The sequence below is a fragment of the Pelophylax lessonae genome, assembly GCF_965119305.1.
Source record: "Pelophylax lessonae genome assembly, chromosome: 5".
Lineage (NCBI taxonomy): Eukaryota > Metazoa > Chordata > Amphibia > Anura > Ranidae > Pelophylax > Pelophylax lessonae.
In genome coordinates, this window is record NC_138772.1 from 237,065,833 (window position 1) to 237,087,624 (window position 21,792).

Below are 21,792 nucleotides of genomic sequence, written 5' to 3' on the forward strand. Positions count from 1 at the left end.
GTCATGGTACAGGAGATGATATAGGCATGGCACAGGTGATGGTATAGGCATAGCACAGGTGATGGTATAGGCATGGCACAGTAAGTACAGGCATGGCACAGTATGTACAGGCATGGCACAGTAGGTATAGGCATGGCACAGGAGATGCAGTGCTGCGGGCATGGTACAGGAGAATGTCCTGTACCATGCCCGCAGCACTGCATGAGGAAATGCAGGGGCTGCGGTGGAGTCTCACTTACCTGTCGGTGAGGCACTTTCGATTTAAAAATAGCGGCGCCTGGCGCCAATACTACGTCACCGCAAATGCACCGCCGATGCTCGGGAAAGCCCGAACACGTTCGGCTATTCCTGGGCATGCAGCACATGCGCAGTGACACGTCGGTGCCGAGCGGCGCCATTTTTTAAAACACAGTGAAGCCAGTGACTCGAGTATAAGCCGAGGGGGGCATTTTCAGCATGAAAAAACATGCTGAAAAACTTGGCTTATACTCGAGTATATACGGTATATAACAGTGTAAATTTGCTGTCCCCTCAAAATAAGCCAACACAAAGCCATTCATGTCTAAACCACTGGCAACAAAAGTGAGTACATCCCTAATTAAAAATGTCCAAATTGGGCCCAATTTGCCATTTTCCCTCCCTGGTGTCATATGACTCGTAGGGAGCAGGTGTGTTAAATTTGGTGTTATCGCTCTTACGCTCTCATACTAGTCACTGGAAGTTCATGGCCTAGACCCTGAAACTGAGCTGCAGCACCGTGGCCAAGAACATACAGTGGTTTAACAGGACAGGTTCCACTGAGAACAGGCCTCACCATGGTTGACCAAAGAAGTTGAGTGCACGTGCTCAGTGTCATATCCAGAGGTTGTCTTTGGGAAATAGACGTATGAGTGCTGCCAGCATTGCTGCAGAGGTTGAAGGGGTGGGAGGACTGTTAGTGCTCAGATCATCATACGCAGTTCACTGCATCAAATTGGTCTGCATGGCCGTCGTCCCAGAAGGTAGCCTCTTCTAAAGATGATGCACAAGAAAGCCCGCAAACAGTTTGCTGAACACAAGCAGACTAAGGACATGAATTTCCGGAACCATGTCCTGTGGTCTGATGAGACCAAGATAAACCTATTTGGTTCAGATGGTGTCAAGCAGGTATGGCCCAGGTGATGTCATAAGTGTGTCTTGCCTACAATCAAGCGTGGTGGTGGGAGTGTCATGGTCTGGGGCCGCATGAGTACTGCCGGCACTAAGGAGCTACAGTTAATTGAGGGAATCATCAATGCCAACATGTAATGTGACATACAGAAGCAGGACATGATCCCCTCCCTTCAGAGACTGGGCCGCAGGGCAGTATTCCAACATGATAACGGCCCCAAATACACCTCCAAGATGACCACTGCCTTGCTAAAGAAGCTGAAGGTAAAGCCAAGCATGTCTCCAGACCTAAACCCTATTGAGCATCTGTGGGACATCCTCAAACAGAAGGTGGAGGAGCACAAGATCTCTAACATCTTACAGCTCCCTGATGCCATCATGAAGGAGTAGAAGAGGACTTCAGGGGCAACCTGGAAGCTCTGGTGAACTCCATGCCCAAGAGGGTTAGGGCAGTGCTAGAAAATAATTGTGACCACACAAAATATTGACACTTTTGGCCCAATTTGGACATTTTCACTTAGGGGTGTACTCACTTTTGTTGCCAGTGGTTTAGACATTAATGGCTGTGTGTGAAGTTATTTTGAGGGGACAGCAAATTTACACTGTTATTCAAGCTTTGCACTCACTACTTTACATTGTAGCAAAGTGTAATTTCTTTAGTGTTGTCACTAGAAAAGATATAAAATATTTACAAAAATGTGAGTATCTCACTTTTGTGAGATACTGTATATATAAAACTTCAGATGCCACACACTCCTCCCTCTCTTCAATAACCATATCGGTTTGAATACTGGAATACATCAGGGTGATCGAGGATCATATTCTCTCCTCTAAAAGCAAGCATAAAACCTACCAAAAACATGGTTCTCTTGGATCAATACATTTTTATATTCTTGAAGGAAGACAATGCCCTTCTGCATGGAGCCCCTTGAATCTCCAAATTACTTATTGGTGCTCTCCAAAGAACCTTCCTAATTCCTCCACCTCAATCTATAACTAGTGATGGATGAACATCGGCCGTGGCGGTTTGCGAACGTCAGCCGCAAATTTTCTCAAAAGTCCACGAACCGCGGGTTCACGGCGGGCCACATTGAATTTAATGGGAGGCGAACTTTAAAAACCTTTAGGTCATATTTGCAGCCACAAAAGACTTACTAGCTGTGCACAAATAGTCCCAGCACATGGACAATGTCATAACAGAAATATTGCAATTGGAAAAGTTGCCCTACATTTTTTTTTTTTCATAAATCAGCCAGAACTGACAGCAGCCGGTAAATACATGTCAAATACATGTAGGGTCCATTCACATCTGTAAAATGGGTCCGCATCCATTCCACAATTTGGTGGAACCTTTACAGACCCATTGGTTTTCAATTCCAGTCTGAAAAATGAGGCATTCACAGGACAAAGAAGTAAGTGTCGGCCATTCCAGGCCCCAAAAATTAGCCCACATGTGTTTACCTGACAGCTAAGAACGTTGTATTATGTGGCTGAAGGTACATTAGTAGTGTTGAGCGAACACGGACTGTATTATTCGTGTTCGTACCGAATAATTGGATTTTTTGTACCCGAACACGGACACGGACACTTTACTGTATGTTCGGGTAAAAATCCGTGTTCGGTCGTTTTATTTCCGGGTTTTGCATGCTTTGGCGCTCTTTTCATGGCGGGCTTTCAACAGCCAATCAACAATCGTTTAACTGGTGTGCCTTAAGCCATCCCAGCCATGCCTGCAAATGTCTCAGTAGCTGTGATTGGCCGTCTGAAGCATGTGACCAAGTCTTTATAAGTTCGAGGCAGCCGCAGCGGCGTCATTATGCTGCTTAGATTCAGGGACAGAGCACACATCAACGTGCTGGCTGCTGATTAGGGAAAGATAGGCAGGAAAAAACCATTTGTGTCCGGATAGAATTGAGGGACAGGTCGGAGTGTTTAGGCAGGGCGAGTTGTAGGCATTTTAGGGATAGAGTCTGCTGAATTATAGGGTCAGTGTCTTCTACAAACTACAATCGATATTGCTGTGTGGGGGGTGGGGTCTGCACTCAATCCTGATCTACGATCTCTTCTCAATCCTGTTAGGGACAGAGTCTGCTGAATTTTAGGGAAACTGTGTTCTACAAACTACAATCGATATTGCTGTGTGGTGTGGGATTGGAGATAGGCAGGTGTCAGTGATCCACATCCATTTTTCTGTGTGTGAGCTGCAGTGAACACAATCTTTTTGGGCTGCAGTGAACACAATCTTTTTGGGCTGCAGTGAACACAATCTTTTTGGGCTGCAGTGAACACAATCTTTTTGGGCTGCAGTGAACACAATCTTTTTGGGCTGCAGTGAACACAATCTTTTTGGGGTGCAGTGAACAAAATCTTTTTGGGGTGCAGTAAACACAATCCTTTTTGGTGTGCAGTGAACACAATCTTTGTGGGGTGCAGTGAACAAAATCCTTTGTGGGGTGCAGTGAACACAATCTTTTTGGGGTGCAGTGAACAAAATCCTTTTTGGGGTGCAGTGAACAACATCCTTTTTGGGGTGCAGTGAACACAATCTTTTTGGGGTGCAGTGAACAAAATCCTTTGTGGGGTGCAGTGAACACAATCTTTTTGGGGTGCAGTGAACACAATCTTTTTGGGGTGGAGTGAACAACATCCTTTTTGGGGTGCAGTGAACAAAATCCTTTTTGGGGTGCAGTGAACAAAATCATTTTTGGGGTGCAGTGAACACAATCTTTTTGGGGTGCAGTGAACACAATCTTTGTGGGGTGCAGTGAACACAATCTTTTTGGGGTGGAGTGAACAACATCCTTTTTGGGGTGCAGTGAACAACATCCTTTTTGGGGTGCAGTGAACACAATCTTTTTGGGGTGCAGTGAACACAATCTTTGTGGGGTACAGTGAACAGAATCTTTGTGGGGTGCAGTGAACACAATCTTTGGGGGGTACAGTGAACACAATCTTTGTGAGGTGCAGTGAACACAATCTTTGTGGGGTGCAGTGAACACAATCATTGTGGGGTGCAGTGAACTCAATCTTTGTGGGGTACAGTGAACACAATCTCATACTTCTGAAGGTTTGAGGGTGCTGCCTGTTCCATACTCCCCCTACTCCTCATCTAGCCTTTTAGGGGTACAAACAATAGTAATTGGGGCCTAGTGTGGTTGTGTACGTGTGATATACATACACTTTTTTGGGATCATATTTTCTATTCCGCTATTTAATCAAAAACCTTTGGGGATCAGTTAAATTGGGGGATAGTCTGTGTTGGTACGTGTGAGAGAGATCCACCTTTCCAAGTTGTTGGGGTTCATCTCATACTTCTGAAGGTTTGAGGGTGCTGCCTGTTCCATACTCCCCCTACTCCTAGCCTTTTAGGGGTACAAACAATAGTAATTGGGGCCTAGTGTGGTTGTGTACGTGTGATATACATACACTTTTTTGGGATCATATTTTCTATTCCGCTATTTAATCAAAAACCTTTGGGGATCAGTTAAATTGGGGGATAGTCTGTGTTGGTACGTGTGAGAGAGATCCACCTTTCCAAGTTGTTGGGGTTCATCTCATACTTCTGAAGGTTTGAGGGTGCTGCCTGTTCCATACTCCCCCTACTCCTAGCCTTTTAGGGGTACAAACAATAGTAATTGGGGCCTAGTGTGGTTGTGTACGTGTGATATACATACACTTTTTTGGGATCATATTTTCTATTCCGCTATTTAATCAAAAACCTTTGGGGATCAGTTAAATTGGGGGATAGTCTGTGTTGGTACGTGTGAGAGAGATCCACCTTTCCAAGTTGTTGGGGTTCATCTCATACTTCTGAAGGTTTGAGGGTGCTGCCTGTTCCATACTCCCCCTACTCCTAGCCTTTTAGGGGTACAAACAATAGTAATTGGGGCCTAGTGTGGTTGTGTACGTGTGATATACATACACTTTTTTTGGATCATATTTTCTATTCCGCTATTTAATCAAAAACCTTTGGGGATCAGTTAAATTGGGGGATAGTCTGTGTTGGTACGTGTGAGAGAGATCCACCTTTCCAAGTTGTTGGGGTTCATCTCATACTTCTGAAGGTTTGAGGGTGCTGCCTGTTCCATACTCCCCCTACTCCTAGCCTTTTAGGGGTACAAACAATAGTAATTGGGGCCTAGTGTGGTTGTGTACGTGTGATATACATACACTTTTTTGGGATCATATTTTCTATTCCGCTATTTAATCAAAAACCTTTGGGGATCAGTTAAATTGGGGGATAGTCTGTGTTGGTACGTGTGAGAGAGATCCACCTTTCCAAGTTGTTGGGGTTCATCTCATACTTCTGAAGGTTTGAGGGTGCTGCCTGTTCCATACTCCCCCTACTCCTAGCCTTTTAGGGGTACAAACAATAGTAATTGGGGCCTAGTGTGGTTGTGTACGTGTGATATACATACACTTTTTTGGGATCATATTTTCTATTCCGCTATTTAATCAAAAACCTCTGGGGATCAGTTAAATTGGGGGATAGTCTGTGTTGGTACGTGTGAGAGAGATCCACCTTTCCAAGTTGTTGGGGTTCATCTCATACTTCTGAAGGTTTGAGGGTGCTGCCTGTTCCATACTCCCCCTACTCCTAGCCTTTTAGGGGTACAAACAATAGTAATTGGGGCCTAGTGTGGTTGTGTACGTGTGATATACATACACTTTTTTGGGATCATATTTTCTATTCCGCTATTTAATCAAAAACCTTTGGGGATCAGTTAAATTGGGGGATAGTCTGTGTTGGTACGTGTGAGAGAGATCCACCTTTCCAAGTTGTTGGGGTTCATCTCATACTTCTGAAGGTTTGAGGGTGCTGCCTGTTCCATACTCCCCCTACTCCTCATCTAGCCTTTTAGGGGTACAAACAATAGTAATTGGGGCCTAGTGTGGTTGTGTACGTGCGAGATACATACACTTTTTTTGATCATATTTCCTATTCCGCTATTCAATAAAAACCTTTGAGGATCAATTGAATTGCGGGATAGTCTGTGTCGGTACGTGTGAGAGAGATCCACCTTTCCAAGTTGTTGGGGTTCATCTCATACTTCTGAAGGTTTGAGGGTGCTGCCTGTTCCATACTCCCCCTACTCCTCATCTAGCCTTTTAGGGGTACAAACAATAGTAATTGGGGCCTAGTGTGGTTGTGTACGTGTGATATACATACACTTTTTTTGGATCATATTTTCTATTCCGCTATTTAATCAAAAACCTTTGGGGATCAGTTAAATTGGGGGATAGTCTGTGTTGGTACGTGTGAGAGAGATCCACCTTTCCAAGTTGTTGGGGTTCATCTCATACTTCTGAAGGTTTGAGGGTGCTGCCTGTTCCATACTCCCCCTACTCCTAGCCTTTTAGGGGTACAAACAATAGTAATTGGGGCCTAGTGTGGTTGTGTACGTGTGATATACATACACTTTTTTGGGATCATATTTTCTATTCCGCTATTTAATCAAAAACCTTTGGGGATCAGTTAAATTGGGGGATAGTCTGTGTTGGTATGTGTGAGAGAGATCCACCTTTCCAAGTTGTTGGGGTTCATCTCATACTTCTGAAGGTTTGAGGGTGCTGCCTGTTCCATACTCCCCCTACTCCTAGCCTTTTAGGGGTACAAACAATAGTAATTGGGGCCTAGTGTGGTTGTGTACGTGTGATATACATACACTTTTTTGGGATCATATTTTCTATTCCGCTATTTAATCAAAAACCTTTGGGGATCAGTTAAATTGGGGGATAGTCTGTGTTGGTACGTGTGAGAGAGATCCACCTTTCCAAGTTGTTGGGGTTCATCTCATACTTCTGAAGGTTTGAGGGTGCTGCCTGTTCCATACTCCCCCTACTCCTAGCCTTTTAGGGGTACAAACAATAGTAATTGGGGCCTAGTGTGGTTGTGTACGTGTGATATACATACACTTTTTTTGGATCATATTTTCTATTCCGCTATTTAATCAAAAACCTTTGGGGATCAGTTAAATTGGGGGATAGTCTGTGTTGGTACGTGTGAGAGAGATCCACCTTTCCAAGTTGTTGGGGTTCATCTCATACTTCTGAAGGTTTGAGGGTGCTGCCTGTTCCATACTCCCCCTACTCCTAGCCTTTTAGGGGTACAAACAATAGTAATTGGGGCCTAGTGTGGTTGTGTACGTGTGATATACATACACTTTTTTTGGATCATATTTTCTATTCCGCTATTCAATAAAAACCTTTCTAGGGCAAGATCTTAAATTACAGAAATATGAGGAGACCGTCAAATAAGGGCCGTGGCCTGGGTCGTGGTGCTGCTGGTAGAGCTCCTGTTGCAAGGAGAGGACATGGTCGATCTGTGCCAGCTACACGCACAAGTGAAACACCTTCCTCAAGTGTGAGTAGGCGACAGAACCTGCATCAGTATATGGTAGGGCATCAAACGCCCCTAGAAGTGATGAGGCCAGAACAAGTTGAGGCGATAGTAGATTGGTTTGCTGCTGACAGTGCCTCCAGTTCCTTCACATTGTCTCCCACCCAGTCTACTGCAGAAAGGTCAGAGTTGGCACCTGCAGCCAATGTCCAACCGTCTTTCACCTCACCCCCTTGCAAAATCAGGCCAGCAGTCTGAGCCCCAAGCCATACAGCAGTCTCTTATTCTTTTTGAGGACTCTGTCAGCAGGGTTTCCCAGGGCCATCCACCTAGCCCTGCCCCAGAAGTGGAAGAGATTGAGTGCAGCGATGCCCAACCACTTATTTCTCAAGATGAGTACATGCAAGGATCATCGCAGCACGTCTCCGATGATGACGAAACGCAGGTGCCAACTGCTGCGGCGTTCAGCATTGTGGAGACCGACAAGGAGGGCAGGGGTGAAGACTGGGTGGAAGATGATGTGGAGGACGATGAGGTCCTCGACCCCACATGGAATGAACGTCATGCAGGTGACCTGAGTAGTTTGGAGGAAGAGGCGGTGGTCGCACAGAGCCACCAGCACAGCAGAAGAGGGAGCAGGGTGCAGAAGCGGAGCGGCCGTGCCCTAGACACTACGCCCGCTACTGCCCAACGCAGCAAGGGAACGAGCGCACCAAAGTCAGCTCAAAGGAGTTCTCTAGCGTGGAAGTTCTTTAGAAAATGTGCTGATGACAGGACACGAGTGGTTTGCACCCTGTGCAATCAGAGCTTGAAGCGAGGCATGAACCTTCTCAACCTGAGCACAACCTGCATGATCAGGCATCTAAGTGCAAAGCACGAGCTGCAGTGGAGTACACACCTTCAAAACCAAGAAACGTCTCTGGCTCATCCTGCTTCCTCTTCTGCTGCAGTCTCGGCCGCTCCAGCCACATCTGTAGTGATACCGGCACCTGCCACCCCGCAAACAGACGATCTGTCAGCAACACCACCACCTGGGTCACCAACAACCATCTCCACAATGTCCCGTGGAAGCGTTCAGCTTTCCATCTCCCAAACACTTGAGAGGAAGAGGAAGTACCCCCCTACCCACCCGCGATCCCTGGCCCTGAATGCCAGCATTTCAAAATTATTGGCCTTTGAAATGCTGTCATTCCGTCTGGTGGAGACGCACAGTTTTAAAAACCTTATGTCGGTGGCTGTCCCACAGTACGTCGTGCCCAGCCGCCACTACTTTTCCAGGCAAGCCATCCCTTCCCTGCACAACCAAGTGGGGGAAAATATCAGGTGTGCACTGCGCAACGCCATCTGTGCCAAGGTCCACCTAACTACGGATACGTGGACCAGTAAGCACGGTCAGGGGCGTTATATCTCCCTAACGGCACACTGGGTAAATGCAGTGGCGGATGGGCCTGAGGCGGATAGCAATTTGGCGCATGTCCTTCCACCACCGAGGATTGCAGGGCGCTTCAGTTTGCCTCCTGTTCGTAACTCCTCCTACTCCGCTTCCTCATCCTCTACCGCCTCCTCATCCGGACAGCGTAACACCTTCACCACCAACTTCAGCACGGCCAGGGGTAAACGACAGCAGGCAGTTTTACAACTTGCCTGTTTGGGGGACAAACCACACACCGCGCAGGAGTTGTGGAGGAGCATGGAACAGCAGACAAATGAGTGGTTGCTGCCAGCGAGCCTCAAGCCCGGCCTGGTGGTGTGTGATAACGGGCGAAATCTCATAGCAGCTCTGGGCCTAGCCGGTTTGACGCACATCCCTTGCCTGGCGCATGTGCTGAATTTGGTGGTGCAGAGGTTCCTTAAAAACTACCCCGATATGTCAGAGCTGCTGCAGAAAGTGCGGGCCGTTTGTGCGCACTTTCGGCGTTCTCACCCTGCTGCTGCTCGCCTGGCAGCGCTGCAGCGTAACTTCGGCCTTCCCGCTCACCGCCTCATATGTGACGTGCCCACAAGGTGGAACTCCACCTTGCACATGCTGGAAAGACTGTGCGAGCAGCAGCAGGCCATAGTGGAGTTTCAGCTGCAGCACGCACGCGTGAGTCGCTCTGCGGAACAGCACCACTTCACCACCAATAACTGGGCCTCCATGCGAGACCTGTGTGCCTTGTTGCGCTGTTTTGAGTACTCCACCAACATGGCCAGTGGCAATGACGCCGTTCTCACCTTAACTATCCCACTTCTATGCCTCCTTGAAAAAACAATTCGGGCGATGATGGAAGAGGATGTGGCACAGGATGAGGAGGAGGAGGAGGATGAAGAGGTAACATTTCCAAGGCTTTCAGGGCAGTCATTCGCAAGGGGCTCCGAGGGTGGGTTCCTGCACACGCAAACGCCAGGGACGCAATTGTCCAGCAGGGGCACAGTTCTGGAGGATGAGGAGGAGGAGGAGCTGGAGGAGGAGATGGAACCATGTTCACAGCAGGGTGGCACCCAGGCCAGCTCATGGCCATCACTGGTGCGTGGCTGGGGGGATACAGAGGACACGGACGATACACCTCCCACAGAGGACAGCCTTTCGTCGCCTCTGGGCAGCCTGGCACACATGAGCGATTACATGCTGCAGTGTCTCCACAACGACCGCCGAGTTGCCCACATTCTAACTTGTGCTGATTACTGGGTGGCCACGCTGCTGGATCCCCGTTACAAGGACAACGTACCGTCCTTAATTCACTCACTGGAGCGCGATCGCAAGATGCGCGAGTACAAGCGCACGCTGGTAGACGCCATGCTGCTGGCATTCCCATCTGACAGCGGGGCCACAGTGGAAGCACAAGGCAGAGGAGGAGGAGGAGGAGGTCGCCAACGCAACCAGGGCACCGCCAGCACCTCAGAAGGCAGGGTTAGCATGGCCGAAATGTGGAAAAGCTTTGTCAGCACGCCACAACAAACAGCAGCACCAGCAGCTCAGATGGAACGTCTTAGCAGGAGGCAGCATTTTACCAACATGGTGGAGCAGTATGTGTGCACACGCCTACATGTAGTGAATGACGGGTCTGCCCCCTTCAACTTCTGGGTCTCCAAATTGGGCACATGGCCTGAGCTTGCCCTTTACGCCTTGGAGGTGCTGGCGTGCCCTGCAGCCAGTGTATTATCTGAACGGGTATTTAGCACGGCTGGGGGCGTTATAACAGACAAGCGCAGCCGCCTGTCCAGAGACAATGTGGACAAGCTCACGTTCATTAAAATGAACCAGGCATGGATCCCACGGGACTTTTCCGTACCTTATGCAGAATAGCAATGGATACCGACCTTACCCACCCATTGTTCCATTTTTGCTCTTTCTCACTCTTTTGGGGTGTACCCTCATTTAAAATTTTTGAAAAGAAGCAGTGTTGGCTACCTCGTCCTCCTCCTCAGGGCCAGATTAATGTAGGGGCTATTGGAGCTGCAGCTCCAGGCCCCTACCTTTTATATAGGCCCCGGGTTGGCCATATTCACTGTTACCGCTCTTCTGTCACTTGTAAACACAGAAGTCTGGCTTCTATGCTCGCTTCCCCAGGCAGCACCCTCAGAACCTCCCCACACAGCGTGAAGGCCGGACAAGGAGGGACAGTTGGCGATGCATGGATGTGTTTATGGGCTTCAGAGACAGCATCCCATGTTGAATTAGGCATGCATGGCTGCACCCTTCCTCCTCTGGGTGCATGGCAAGGCACGGCCCTTAAGGCCCTTCAAAATCCTCAGCACCAAGCCCATGATGCTGTTAATCCGGCCCTGGTCCTCCTCCACCGCCGCTTCCACCTACACCGCCCATAGGTGTGCGCAGCCTATTGCATTAAGGTGTGCACCCCAAAGTTGAAATACACATGCATGTGTTTGCCAGCAGGGAGAGTAATGTATCGGGGCCATGTACCTGTAGGCAAGGAGAAATAGAGCAGAGCAGGTCCCAGGGAGATCTTTCCCATCTCCTCACTGGCAATGCTATGTGCCCTAGGTGATTAGGGTGTGCCCAGGCACACCCAGCACACCCTGTGCGCACGCCTATGTCACCGCCACATCCACCACCACCTCAACCTCCCTCCTACTCCATATGGGCCTCGTCCTTCAGAGATGAAGAAGAACATTGTTTTATTTTTCTGTTTTTTTTTGTTGTTTTAAGTTATTTCCCTATCCACATTTGTTTGCAGAGCACTTGCCATGCTCTTAATTACGTTTTGCTGCCATTTGCAGCACTCTAGCCCTTTCCTTTGGTGTTTTAGAGCCATTTTAGTGCCTTAAAGTTCGGGTCCCCATTGACTTCAATGGGGTTCGGTGTCCGGGAAAAGTTCGGTAAAAGTCCGGGACACGGACCCGGACTTTTTTTTAAAGTTCGGCCGAACCCGTCGAACACGGACATCTAGGTGTTCGCTCAACCCTATACATTAGGCATTCACAGGATACAGAAGTAAGTGTCGGCCAGTATTGGCCCCAAAAATTAGACCTTAGGTCTATCACACCAGTTGTTCAAAAAATTGGCCAGGGAGTTTTGCACTGTGTGTATCAGAGGTAATGCAGCAAAAGAGGCAAGATTGTTGCAGGACACAAATACACTTATAAAAGTATACTCAGATAACACCCCACTTCAATATGTGGTATTGGGGGGCCACTGGTCTATCACACCAGTTGTTCAAAAAATTGGCCAGGGAGTTTGGCACTGTGTGTAGCAGAGTTAACACAGCAAAATAGGCAATATTGTTGCAGGATACAAATACACTTGTAAAAGTATACTCAGATAACACCCCAGTTCAATATGTGGTATTGGGGGGCCACTGGTCTATCACACCAGTTGTTCAAAAAATTGGCTAGGGAGTTTGGCACTGTGTGTATCAAAGGTAACGCAGCAAAAGGGGCAATATTGTTGCAGGACACAAATACACTTAGGAAAGTATACTCAGATAAACACTCCACTTCAATATGTGGTATTGGGGGGGGGGGGGGGGGTCATTGGTCTATCACACCAGTTGTTCAAAAAATTGGCCAGGGAGTTTGGCACTGTGTGTAGCAGACTTCACTCAGCAAAAGAGGCAATATTGTTGCAGGACACAAATACACTTGTAAAAGTATACTCAGATAACACCCCACTTCAGTATGTGGTATTGGGGGGGGTCACTAGTCTATCACACCAGTTGTTCAAAATTGGCCAGTGAGTTTGGCACTATGTGTAGCAGAGTTAACACAGCAAAAGAGGCAATATTGTTGCAGGACACAAATACACTTATGAAAGTATACTCAGATAACACCCTGCTTCAATCTGTGGTATTGGGGGGCCACAGGTTTATTACACCACTTCTACAAATAATTGGCCAGTAACTGTTGTCACTGTGTGTAGCAGAGTAAACACAGCAAAAGAGGCCAAATTTTTGCAGGACTAAAATACACTCTTAGAAAAGTATACTGTTAAATAACACCCCACTTCAATGTGTGGTATTGGGGGGCCACTGGTCTATCACACCAGTTGTTCAAAAAATTGGCCAGTGAGTTTGGCACTGTGTGTAGCAGAGTTAACACAACAAAAGAGGCAATATTGTTGCAGGACACAAATACACTTGTAAAAGTATACTCAGATAACACCCCAGTTCAATATGTGGTATTGGGGGGCCACTGGTCTATCACACCAGGTTTAATACATTAAAAGTGCTTTTTTCACTGTTTGTAGTATTGCTGCAGCAGCGCTCAGTCACCACACCAGTCACAATGCTGTACAGTGCACAATACAAATCCACTAGAATATGGTTTCTATATTACAAATACAAAGTATATTATACCATGGATTACACCCCTATATATGTAGTAGATTTTATATATATATATATATATATATATATATATATATATATATATATATATATATATATATATATATAAATCTACTACATATAATTAGATCACTACAATATAGTGCAATGCACACCTATACCAAATAAATATCGGCCCTTGAAATGACTTTTGTGGACATTAACAGAGCGATTTGTGTCACTGCTGATCTCTGTCCCTGGAGCACACTGGATACCTGTCCCTAAACTGAACAGAAACTGTATACCTATAGCAATTAAATTGCAGCCCTTTAAATGACTTTTGTAGACATTAACAGAGCGATTTGCGTCACTGCTGATCTCTGTCCCTGGAGCACACTAGATACCTGTCCCTAAACTGAATATAAACTGTACACCTACTGTATACCAAATAAATTGCAGCCCTTTAAATGACTTTTGTGGACATTAACAGAGCGATTTGTGTTACTGCTGATCTGTCCCTAGAGCACACTGGTTACCTGTCCCTATACTGAACAGAAACTGCACACCTATACCAAATAAATTGAAGCCATTTAAATTACTTTTGTGGACATTAACAGATCGATTTGTGTCACTGCCGATCTCTAACTGTCCCTGGAGCACAGACTGGATACCTGTCTCTAAACTGAAAAGAGACTGTAGTAGACCTATACCGAAATACCAGCCCTGAAAAGGACTTTTGTGGATCTTAACAGAGCTATTTGTGTCTGGCAATCTCTCCCTGATGCATACAGCAGACCTTTACCTACGCTGACAAAAAGCAGAATGGGAGATGGCCGCCTGCTCTGGTCTATTTATAAGGTAGGGGGCATGTCCATGTGCTGAAATGTTTCAATTGGCTGTCTTGTTCCACCTGACGGCTCTGTCATGGGTCAAAGTTCTCCCCAATGTAAACTAATATGGCCACCGTGAACAACGCCATATGTTCGCAAAATTGGCGGGTAGTGAACAAACAAAATTTGCCGCGAACCGACTGCCGGGCGAACTGCATGGCCATCTCTATCTAATCCTAATTTTCTTTCTTTTCTTCACTCCTCTTTCACCTTTTTTTTTGCCATCCCCCTACTTTATACTACATGTATCCTCTCACTGCTCATATATCAGTTAATCCCACTCCCCCCACCTCCCTTTTCCAATTTACCTACTTCCTATCCTCTGCTCATAGATCAGGTAATCCCACTCCCCCTCCCTTTTCCAATATACCTACTTCACATCCTCAACCCTACTTGCTGACCCACAATTACCTTCTCCACTCCTCCGCTCCCTACTGGCCTTTCCAATCTTCAAGAAAAAAAATAAGACAAGTGGCTGCACCCTTCCTTTTTTGGTTCTTTGCAGGCTAAATAGATCAGCTAACAAACCACCTGCTTCATCAAACTATAGTCAAGGTATACCTTTGTTGTTTTACAAATATTGAAGTATGGGCCATTCTAAGGTGTGTGCGTGTTTGTGTCTGTGTGTAATCAAGTGAATATGATAAGGAACAAGATAAAATGTGTTCAGTAATTTGAAAAGAAAATGCATTAAAAGGTGATAATTCAATTCATCTTCAGAAGGAAAAAAAAGCTCAATTTAAGCCAACTTCATTATGTACAGTTTCACCAGAGAGACTTGGCGGTACAAAAATCTAGGTCAGGCTGTTAGCTGGAATACATCAGGCTGATCGAGGAAGATATTCTCTCCTCTCAAAGAAAACATAAAACCTACCAAAAACATGGTTTTATTGGATCAATATATTTTATATTTTTTTTTATATTCTCGAAGGAAGACAAAGCCCTTCTGCATGGAGCCCCTTGAATCTCCAAATTACTCATTGGTGCTCTCCTAAGAACCTTCCTAATTCCTGCTCCTCAATCTGTACTCCTGTAACCCCACCCCGAATCCTCATTTTATCTTTCTTTTCTTCACTCCTCTTTCACCTTCTTTGCCATCCCCCTACTTTATACCACATATATCCTCTCACTACTCATATACCAGTTAATCCCACTCCCCCCCTACCTCCCTGTTCCAATATACCTACTTCCTGTCCTCAACCCTCCTTGACGGCCCACAAATACCTTCTCCACTCCTCCACCCCCCACTGGCCTTTCCAATCTTCAAGAAAAAAAGACAGGTGGCTGTATCCTTCATTTTTTGTTTTTTTGCAGGCTAAATAGATCCGCTAACAAACCACCTGCTACATCAAACCATAGTCAAGGTATACCTTTGCTGTTTTAGAAATATTGAAGTATGGGTCATTCTAAGGTGTGTGTGTTATCAAGTGAATATGATAAGGTACAAGATGAAATATGTTCAGTAATTTGAAAAGAAAATGCATTAAAAGGTGATGATTCAATTCATCTTCAGAAGGAAAGAAAACCTTAAATTGAAGCCAACTTCATTATGTACAGTATCACCAGAGAGACTTGGCGGTACAAAAATCTAGGTCAGGCTGTTTGCCTGCAGTGCTGTTATAAAAAAATCATATACTTCATGCAGGAAGTGTAGCGCATTTAATTATTTATCTATGCCAAGCAAAACAAAGATGATTAAAAGTCCCAGTCTAAATAAAAAGTACCAAACCTTAATTGGTGGAAGAAAAGTAGGTTCTGTAAATTCAAAGAAATGTATTTGGTCTTTTCCACATGCTATTATTTCTCATATGAATAATACAATGATATGTTTCTATTAAAAGGAGGAGTATATTCCTGCATATGACTCCATCTTCAAAAGGTCTGAATTTTATAATGAAAAACTTCACCGGGATGACAGAGCACATGCAAAACACAAGGGTCTAGAGCTTCATAATGAGGTACCACTAAATATTTTATACAGTAGCTATAAAAGAAACCCATTTAAAGAAAATATTACAAATTATATGATCAAGTTATTTTATGCAATGTATAGAGTCTGTAGTGTAGTAATAACTGCCATTAGCCAGTTTTGGAAAATAGAAGTGTATGACAGTCATGCATTACCTGTCCATTTTATTAGAACTGCTTCTATATAAAATGAATCACAATTTTGCTGCCTAAAATAAAGATCACGATTGTCTCACGATTCTCGGCGTAACATCATCTTTCACATTATACAAAAAAAATTGGGCTAACTTTACGGTTTCCTTTTTTTTTTTTTTTTATTCATTGAAGTGTATTTTTTCCCAAAAAAATGCATTTGAAAGACCGCTGCACAAATACAGTGTGACATAAAATATTGCAATGACCGCCATTTTATTATCTAGGGTATCTGCTAAATACTATATATATAATGTTTGGGATTCTCAGTAATTTTCCAGCAAAAAATACTGATTTTAACTTGTGGTTAAACTGACCACAATTACAGATCGAAGTTCATCTCTTTGATCTAAAAGAATGAAATGATACAATGTATGCCGGCTGTTTTTTTTTTTTTTTCTCTTTAACAACTAATGGCTCTGCACTGTTACATGAATCGTAGAAATGCTAGATCAGGATCGTGAGGGGGGTTGAATCGAGATCGCGATTTTTTAATGATTAATCGTGTAGGTCTACTTTTAATAAAGAGATCCTGTCACTAAATTTGAAGATAAATTATGATTATTTTATTCACTTTCACTGCCTTTGAACTTTTGACTATTCCAGGAGTGTCAATTACCTGACTTGGCCATTCTTTCCTTGCATGTCATAGCCCTCTCCCCTTCTTGGAGTGTATAATAACTTTCTGTGCTGACCCAGCATCTCTGACCCTTGCCTCTCTACTCTACTTTTAGGTAGTTGTTTGGGGTAGAAGTGAAGGGGAATTCTGAATAGCACTAAAAGTCAGCTGGGGTTGCTGACAACACATTCAAGATGTTTGGGCACAGCAGCAGTCTCAAGTTTTTGGATGTCTTTACAATGGAGGCTTGTACAGGTAAAAAAAAACATGCATAAAATACATTAAATTAAGATATGATCTTATGGGAAGATTTCTATTGAAATGCATGGTCTCCCTTATAATAACATTCATAATAACATTGTCAGGTGGCCACAATGACAACCAGAACTGAATACCCCCCCCCCCCTAATGGTGGGAAGTTAAGCCCTGCCTACCAGTTGGGTCAGGCAGGGTCTAGGAAAGGGGGATGAAAAAGGAGAAAAAGCAGCTTGATGTATGGAGATAACATAAACAAAACAAAAAAAGGGTGCAGAGGCCTAGTGCATTACCAACAACATTACATTTTTTTTGCTGCCTGTGGTCTGTCTTCTTCCCAAAGACTAAAGTACTACACAGTCACTCTTGCACTCACCCAGCCACAGGATCTTTGGTTGCCTCCTGCCGATATCCACCAGGCTCTTTCTTAGGGAACAAAAATGATGACTCACTCAGCTTCTAGACAACTTGGGTTCTCTCCCACAGCTATCTCCTGACTATCTCTCATGAGCCCTCTCCTGACACCTGGAATGCTCTTTATTTAGGCTCCCCAGCTAAGCCTAGCTGGGACCTCAGTTTCTTCCTCTGGCTCCTTCCCTGGCTCCTGCTTGGAAGGGCAAGGCCCCTCAGCAGGGATCCCCTCCTGGCTGGACCGTGGAACACTGCCTCACACCAGCATGTTGCAATCTCCCCTTGTAACTCAGGCTCAGACTATTTATGGTCTCCCCCCACCTTCTGGGCACACTTCCCCAGGGATTGATGGAACATCCATTAACATTCAGACTGAAGCCCCTGCTCTCCCTTCCACTATGTTCCACAGATTTTTAGAATACAGGGGGAAGTAACAGAGCAGAAGCCTGTGGAAACCAGGACAGCCCTAACCCAATCAACCCCTACTCCACTGATTACAGTGGGACAAAACTAAATATACCTCACAGCCTTTCTTAAACCAGGAAGGATACTTACATCAGGACTACCTTGCCACTTGGGTTTATGTACATCACTGTTTTGGCTTATAGCTAATGTGCTAAATTTATATTGTTTCAAAATTCCCTGATCTGAAGAGGGCAGCATTGGTGCAGCTTACTAGCCCTGGATGGGAAGCCAACAGTAGAACGGTCATCTCTCACAGCTATTTAAGTTCTCAGTAACCTCTTCGCACTACAGTGTAAATCATTAATAGTTTGCTGTATGGAGAGCTTGGGGATGAGAGTGAAGACATTGAGTAGTCTCAAGTAAATACCAGAGGAGAGATTAAACGCTACATAAGCCAGGACCAAGACTGACTCATACACACAAAGGAGAGGTGTGCATTCTGCAATTGTGGAGAGAGAAGCCTGAGGGAAGATCCTGCCAGAGACAACATACTGTAACTTGCTCTTCATCTTCCACTATCCAGCCAAGATATCATCTACTTCTTGTAAACCTTCATCTGCTTGCAGAAACAGATGGTGCATCCCTGCTGCTACACATCTGGAATATTTGTCAGATGTAGTGTTTTTGTGCTATTTAGAGTGTTGTTTTGCACTCCCCCCCCCCCCCCCGTTAGTATATGGCAAGGCCTTTCACTGGCAGTAAAGAGAAGGAACAACAGCAACAATATTAATTTAATTGTATTATTGCATATTATAGCTGTTAATCTATTGCCTTTACTGTTGCTCAGTTGGAATTAGATTAGTTTGGTCTGAACACAATTTTGGACTGAGCCTTGGCTGTTCGGTCAGCTGGAGCCAATTATGTATATTAGTATTCTCAGGGCTTTTTTTCTCAGAAAATAGGTGCAGGAACTCACTCTCCCCGCCCAAATCCCTGCCCCCAACCACGCCCAAACCCACCCTCAGCCACGCCCAAACTCCACCCCCCCAGACACACCTACCCTAGAGGAGAGCAGTACAGCGGCCCCAAATAATAAGTGGAGGCTTAGAAATGCGTGTCACACAAGGCACATGGTTCAGGGATGTGTAACACACAAGTACAGGACTTCATAACACACGGGGCTCAGAAGTGTTTATTGTGCAGTGAATATCACACAAGGCGCAGAAATAAAAAAATCAGCAAACGGGATAGTACTTACATTGAATGCGAAGCGTCCCTTGTTCTCAGAAACATGGAGCATCTAGTCCTGTGTACAGAGTGCAGTGGAGGGGTCAGAAATATGTAACATAAAGCCCAGCACACAGATAGCCGTGGTAAAGCCGTGTAATATGCAGTCTAGCATACAGAGTGCAGGACTCAGGAGTATGTAATCAAAAGCCATTGTTCAGAGTAGAGCATTAAGGAGTACCATCCAAAGGCCTTTAATATGTAACATACTGCACAGCATACGGAGTATAGCGGTTCTGAGTATGTAATATACAAGGTGTTACAAAATTCTCACCACTGGACCCTGCACGCTGTGCCATACATTACATACTCTTGGTCACTAACTCTGTATGCTTTACTGTCCCCCAGAAAATTTCCCTGGTCTCCCCCCTCAAGTATCCCCCCAATATTAACCATCAAATCCTCACTTCCGCTTATCTCTTTGCTTATCTCTGTGTCCCCCATCCACACCTAGCCTCTGCAACCCTCATCCACAGCTCACCTCTTCTTTTCCCTGTTCACAGCTCCACTCTGCACCCCTATCTACAATTCCACCAACTTACCTCTGCACCCTCATCCATATTATCTCTGCCTCCCTTCTGCACCTGCATCTAAAGCTAACCCCAATCCACAGCTCTCACCTTTGCCACCCCCATGATCCACCTCTGCACCCCCAGTTTCCCCACCCTCCAAAGCTCTCATTTCGCACAACCTGACTTCTGCCCTTTGCAGCTCTTACCTCTGCACCAAGCTTCCCCCCCTCCCCAGTTCTCCTCTGCACAAATTTCCACCCCAGCTGTCCTCTTTGCTAAAATCCCCCCCCCCACTTTCCCAGCTCTTCGCTCCTCACAAATCCCCCCCCCCATTTTCCCAGCTCTTCGCTCCGCACAAATACCCCCCCCCCCCCACTTTCCCAGCTCACCGCTCTGCACAAATCCCCCCCACTTTCCCAGCCCTCCTCTCCACACAAATCCCCCCACTTTCCCATCTCCCCTCTCTGCCTAAATCCCGCTCACTCTCCCTGCCCTCCTCTTCGCACAAATCTCCCCACCTTCCCAGTCCTCCTCTCTGCATAAATTCCATAAATCCCCCCTCCCACATACACTTTCCCAGTTCGCCTCTTCACAAACTCCCCCCCAGCACTCCTCTGTGCTCAAATCCCACACACACTTTCACAGTGCTCTCTGCCCAAATACCCCCTCTCCCTTCTTTTACAGTTCCCCTCTCTACACAAACTCAGTCTCTAGAGCCCCCCCCTCCCCCGTTTTTTTCCTTTACAGCTCCCTCACCTCTTGCACAGCCCCCTCCCATTTTTCCTTCACGGCTTTCTCACCTCTTCCCCAGACACCCCCCCCCCTCCCGTTTTTCCCTCACGGCTCTCTCACCTCCCCCAGCCTCATGTTTCCTTCTTATCTCCCTAACCTCTTCCACCACAGGTGCTCCAGTCCATATGGTCTGCGCGGGCTTTCTTTGAAGCTGATGAAGACATCAGAACTGTAGCTGGGGCGGAGTTTCAGTGCTCCTCCGCTCTGTGCTTCTGTGTGAGTAGAGGCGGGGACAGAAGCTGCTTCCTGAATAGCACAGGCAGCTGTACATTGCCGTGCTAGTAACTGAAAAACTCTATGGCTGCAGCTGACACAGAAAGAATACATAAGAAGGGCTGCCAGAGGTGGCGGAACTCCGTCCCGGTGCGTTCCGGCTGAAAAAAAGCCCTGAGTATTCTTAATATTATACAGGATTTATATAGTGCCAACAGTTTACGCAGCACTTTACAATATAAAAGGGAGACAATAAAGTTACAATACAATAAAATACAAGAGGATTAAGAAGGCCCTGCTCAGAAAAGCTTACAATCTAAAAGGGTGGGGCAGGTGGTACAAAAGGTTGTAACTGTGGGTAATAAGCTGATGGAAGAGGTAAAAGATTAGTTGAAGGAATGATAGACTTCCTTGAAGAGATGAGTTTAAGGATCGCCTGAAGGCAGCTAAAGTAGGAGATAGCCAGACAGGTTGAGGTAGAGCCAGTGAAGGGTTTGGCAGAGAGGGGTGGCAGACATGGAGCAGTTGGTAAGGTGCATAAGCCTGGCAGCAGCATTCATGATAGACTGAGAAGAAGATGGAGAGGTAGGCCTATGAGAAGGGAGTTGCAATAGTCGAAGCAAGAGATAGCAAGGGAATTAATGAGTAACTTGGTGGTTTTATTTGTTAAAAAATTACAAATTTTAGAGATGTTATGGAGGTGAAGTCTAAACGCTTTTGACAATGCTTAGATTTGGGGCTGAAAGGACAGTACCCTGGCATGAGGGGAGTGATTGATTGTTGCATTACTGATTTTGATGGAAAAGTCATGGAGGGGGGCATGGGCGGGGGGGGGGGGATATTACCAGCTCAGTTTTAGAGAGATTTAGTTACGGAAGTGGTGTGACATTCATGCTGGTATGTCAGCTAGTAAGTTAGTAATGCGTGAGGGGACTGAAGGAGTGAGATTTGGGTGTCATTGGTGTATAGATGGTATTGGAAGCTGTGGCTGGTT

At 45.7% G+C, this 21,792-nt stretch overlaps 1 protein-coding gene across 1 annotated transcript in view; it reads left to right on the plus strand.

Annotated features, from left to right (window-relative positions):
• CFAP90 (cilia and flagella associated protein 90) overlaps positions 1-21,792 on the plus strand; it is a gene marked incomplete at both ends in the record, with an annotated part of 47,306 nt that overhangs the window by 18,092 nt on the left and 7,422 nt on the right. Inside the window, one exon of the mRNA XM_082258934.1 lies at positions 15,986-16,102. Within this exon, the coding sequence (XP_082115060.1) occupies positions 15,986-16,102 (117 nt within the window). The remainder of the gene's footprint in view (positions 1-15,985; positions 16,103-21,792) is intronic.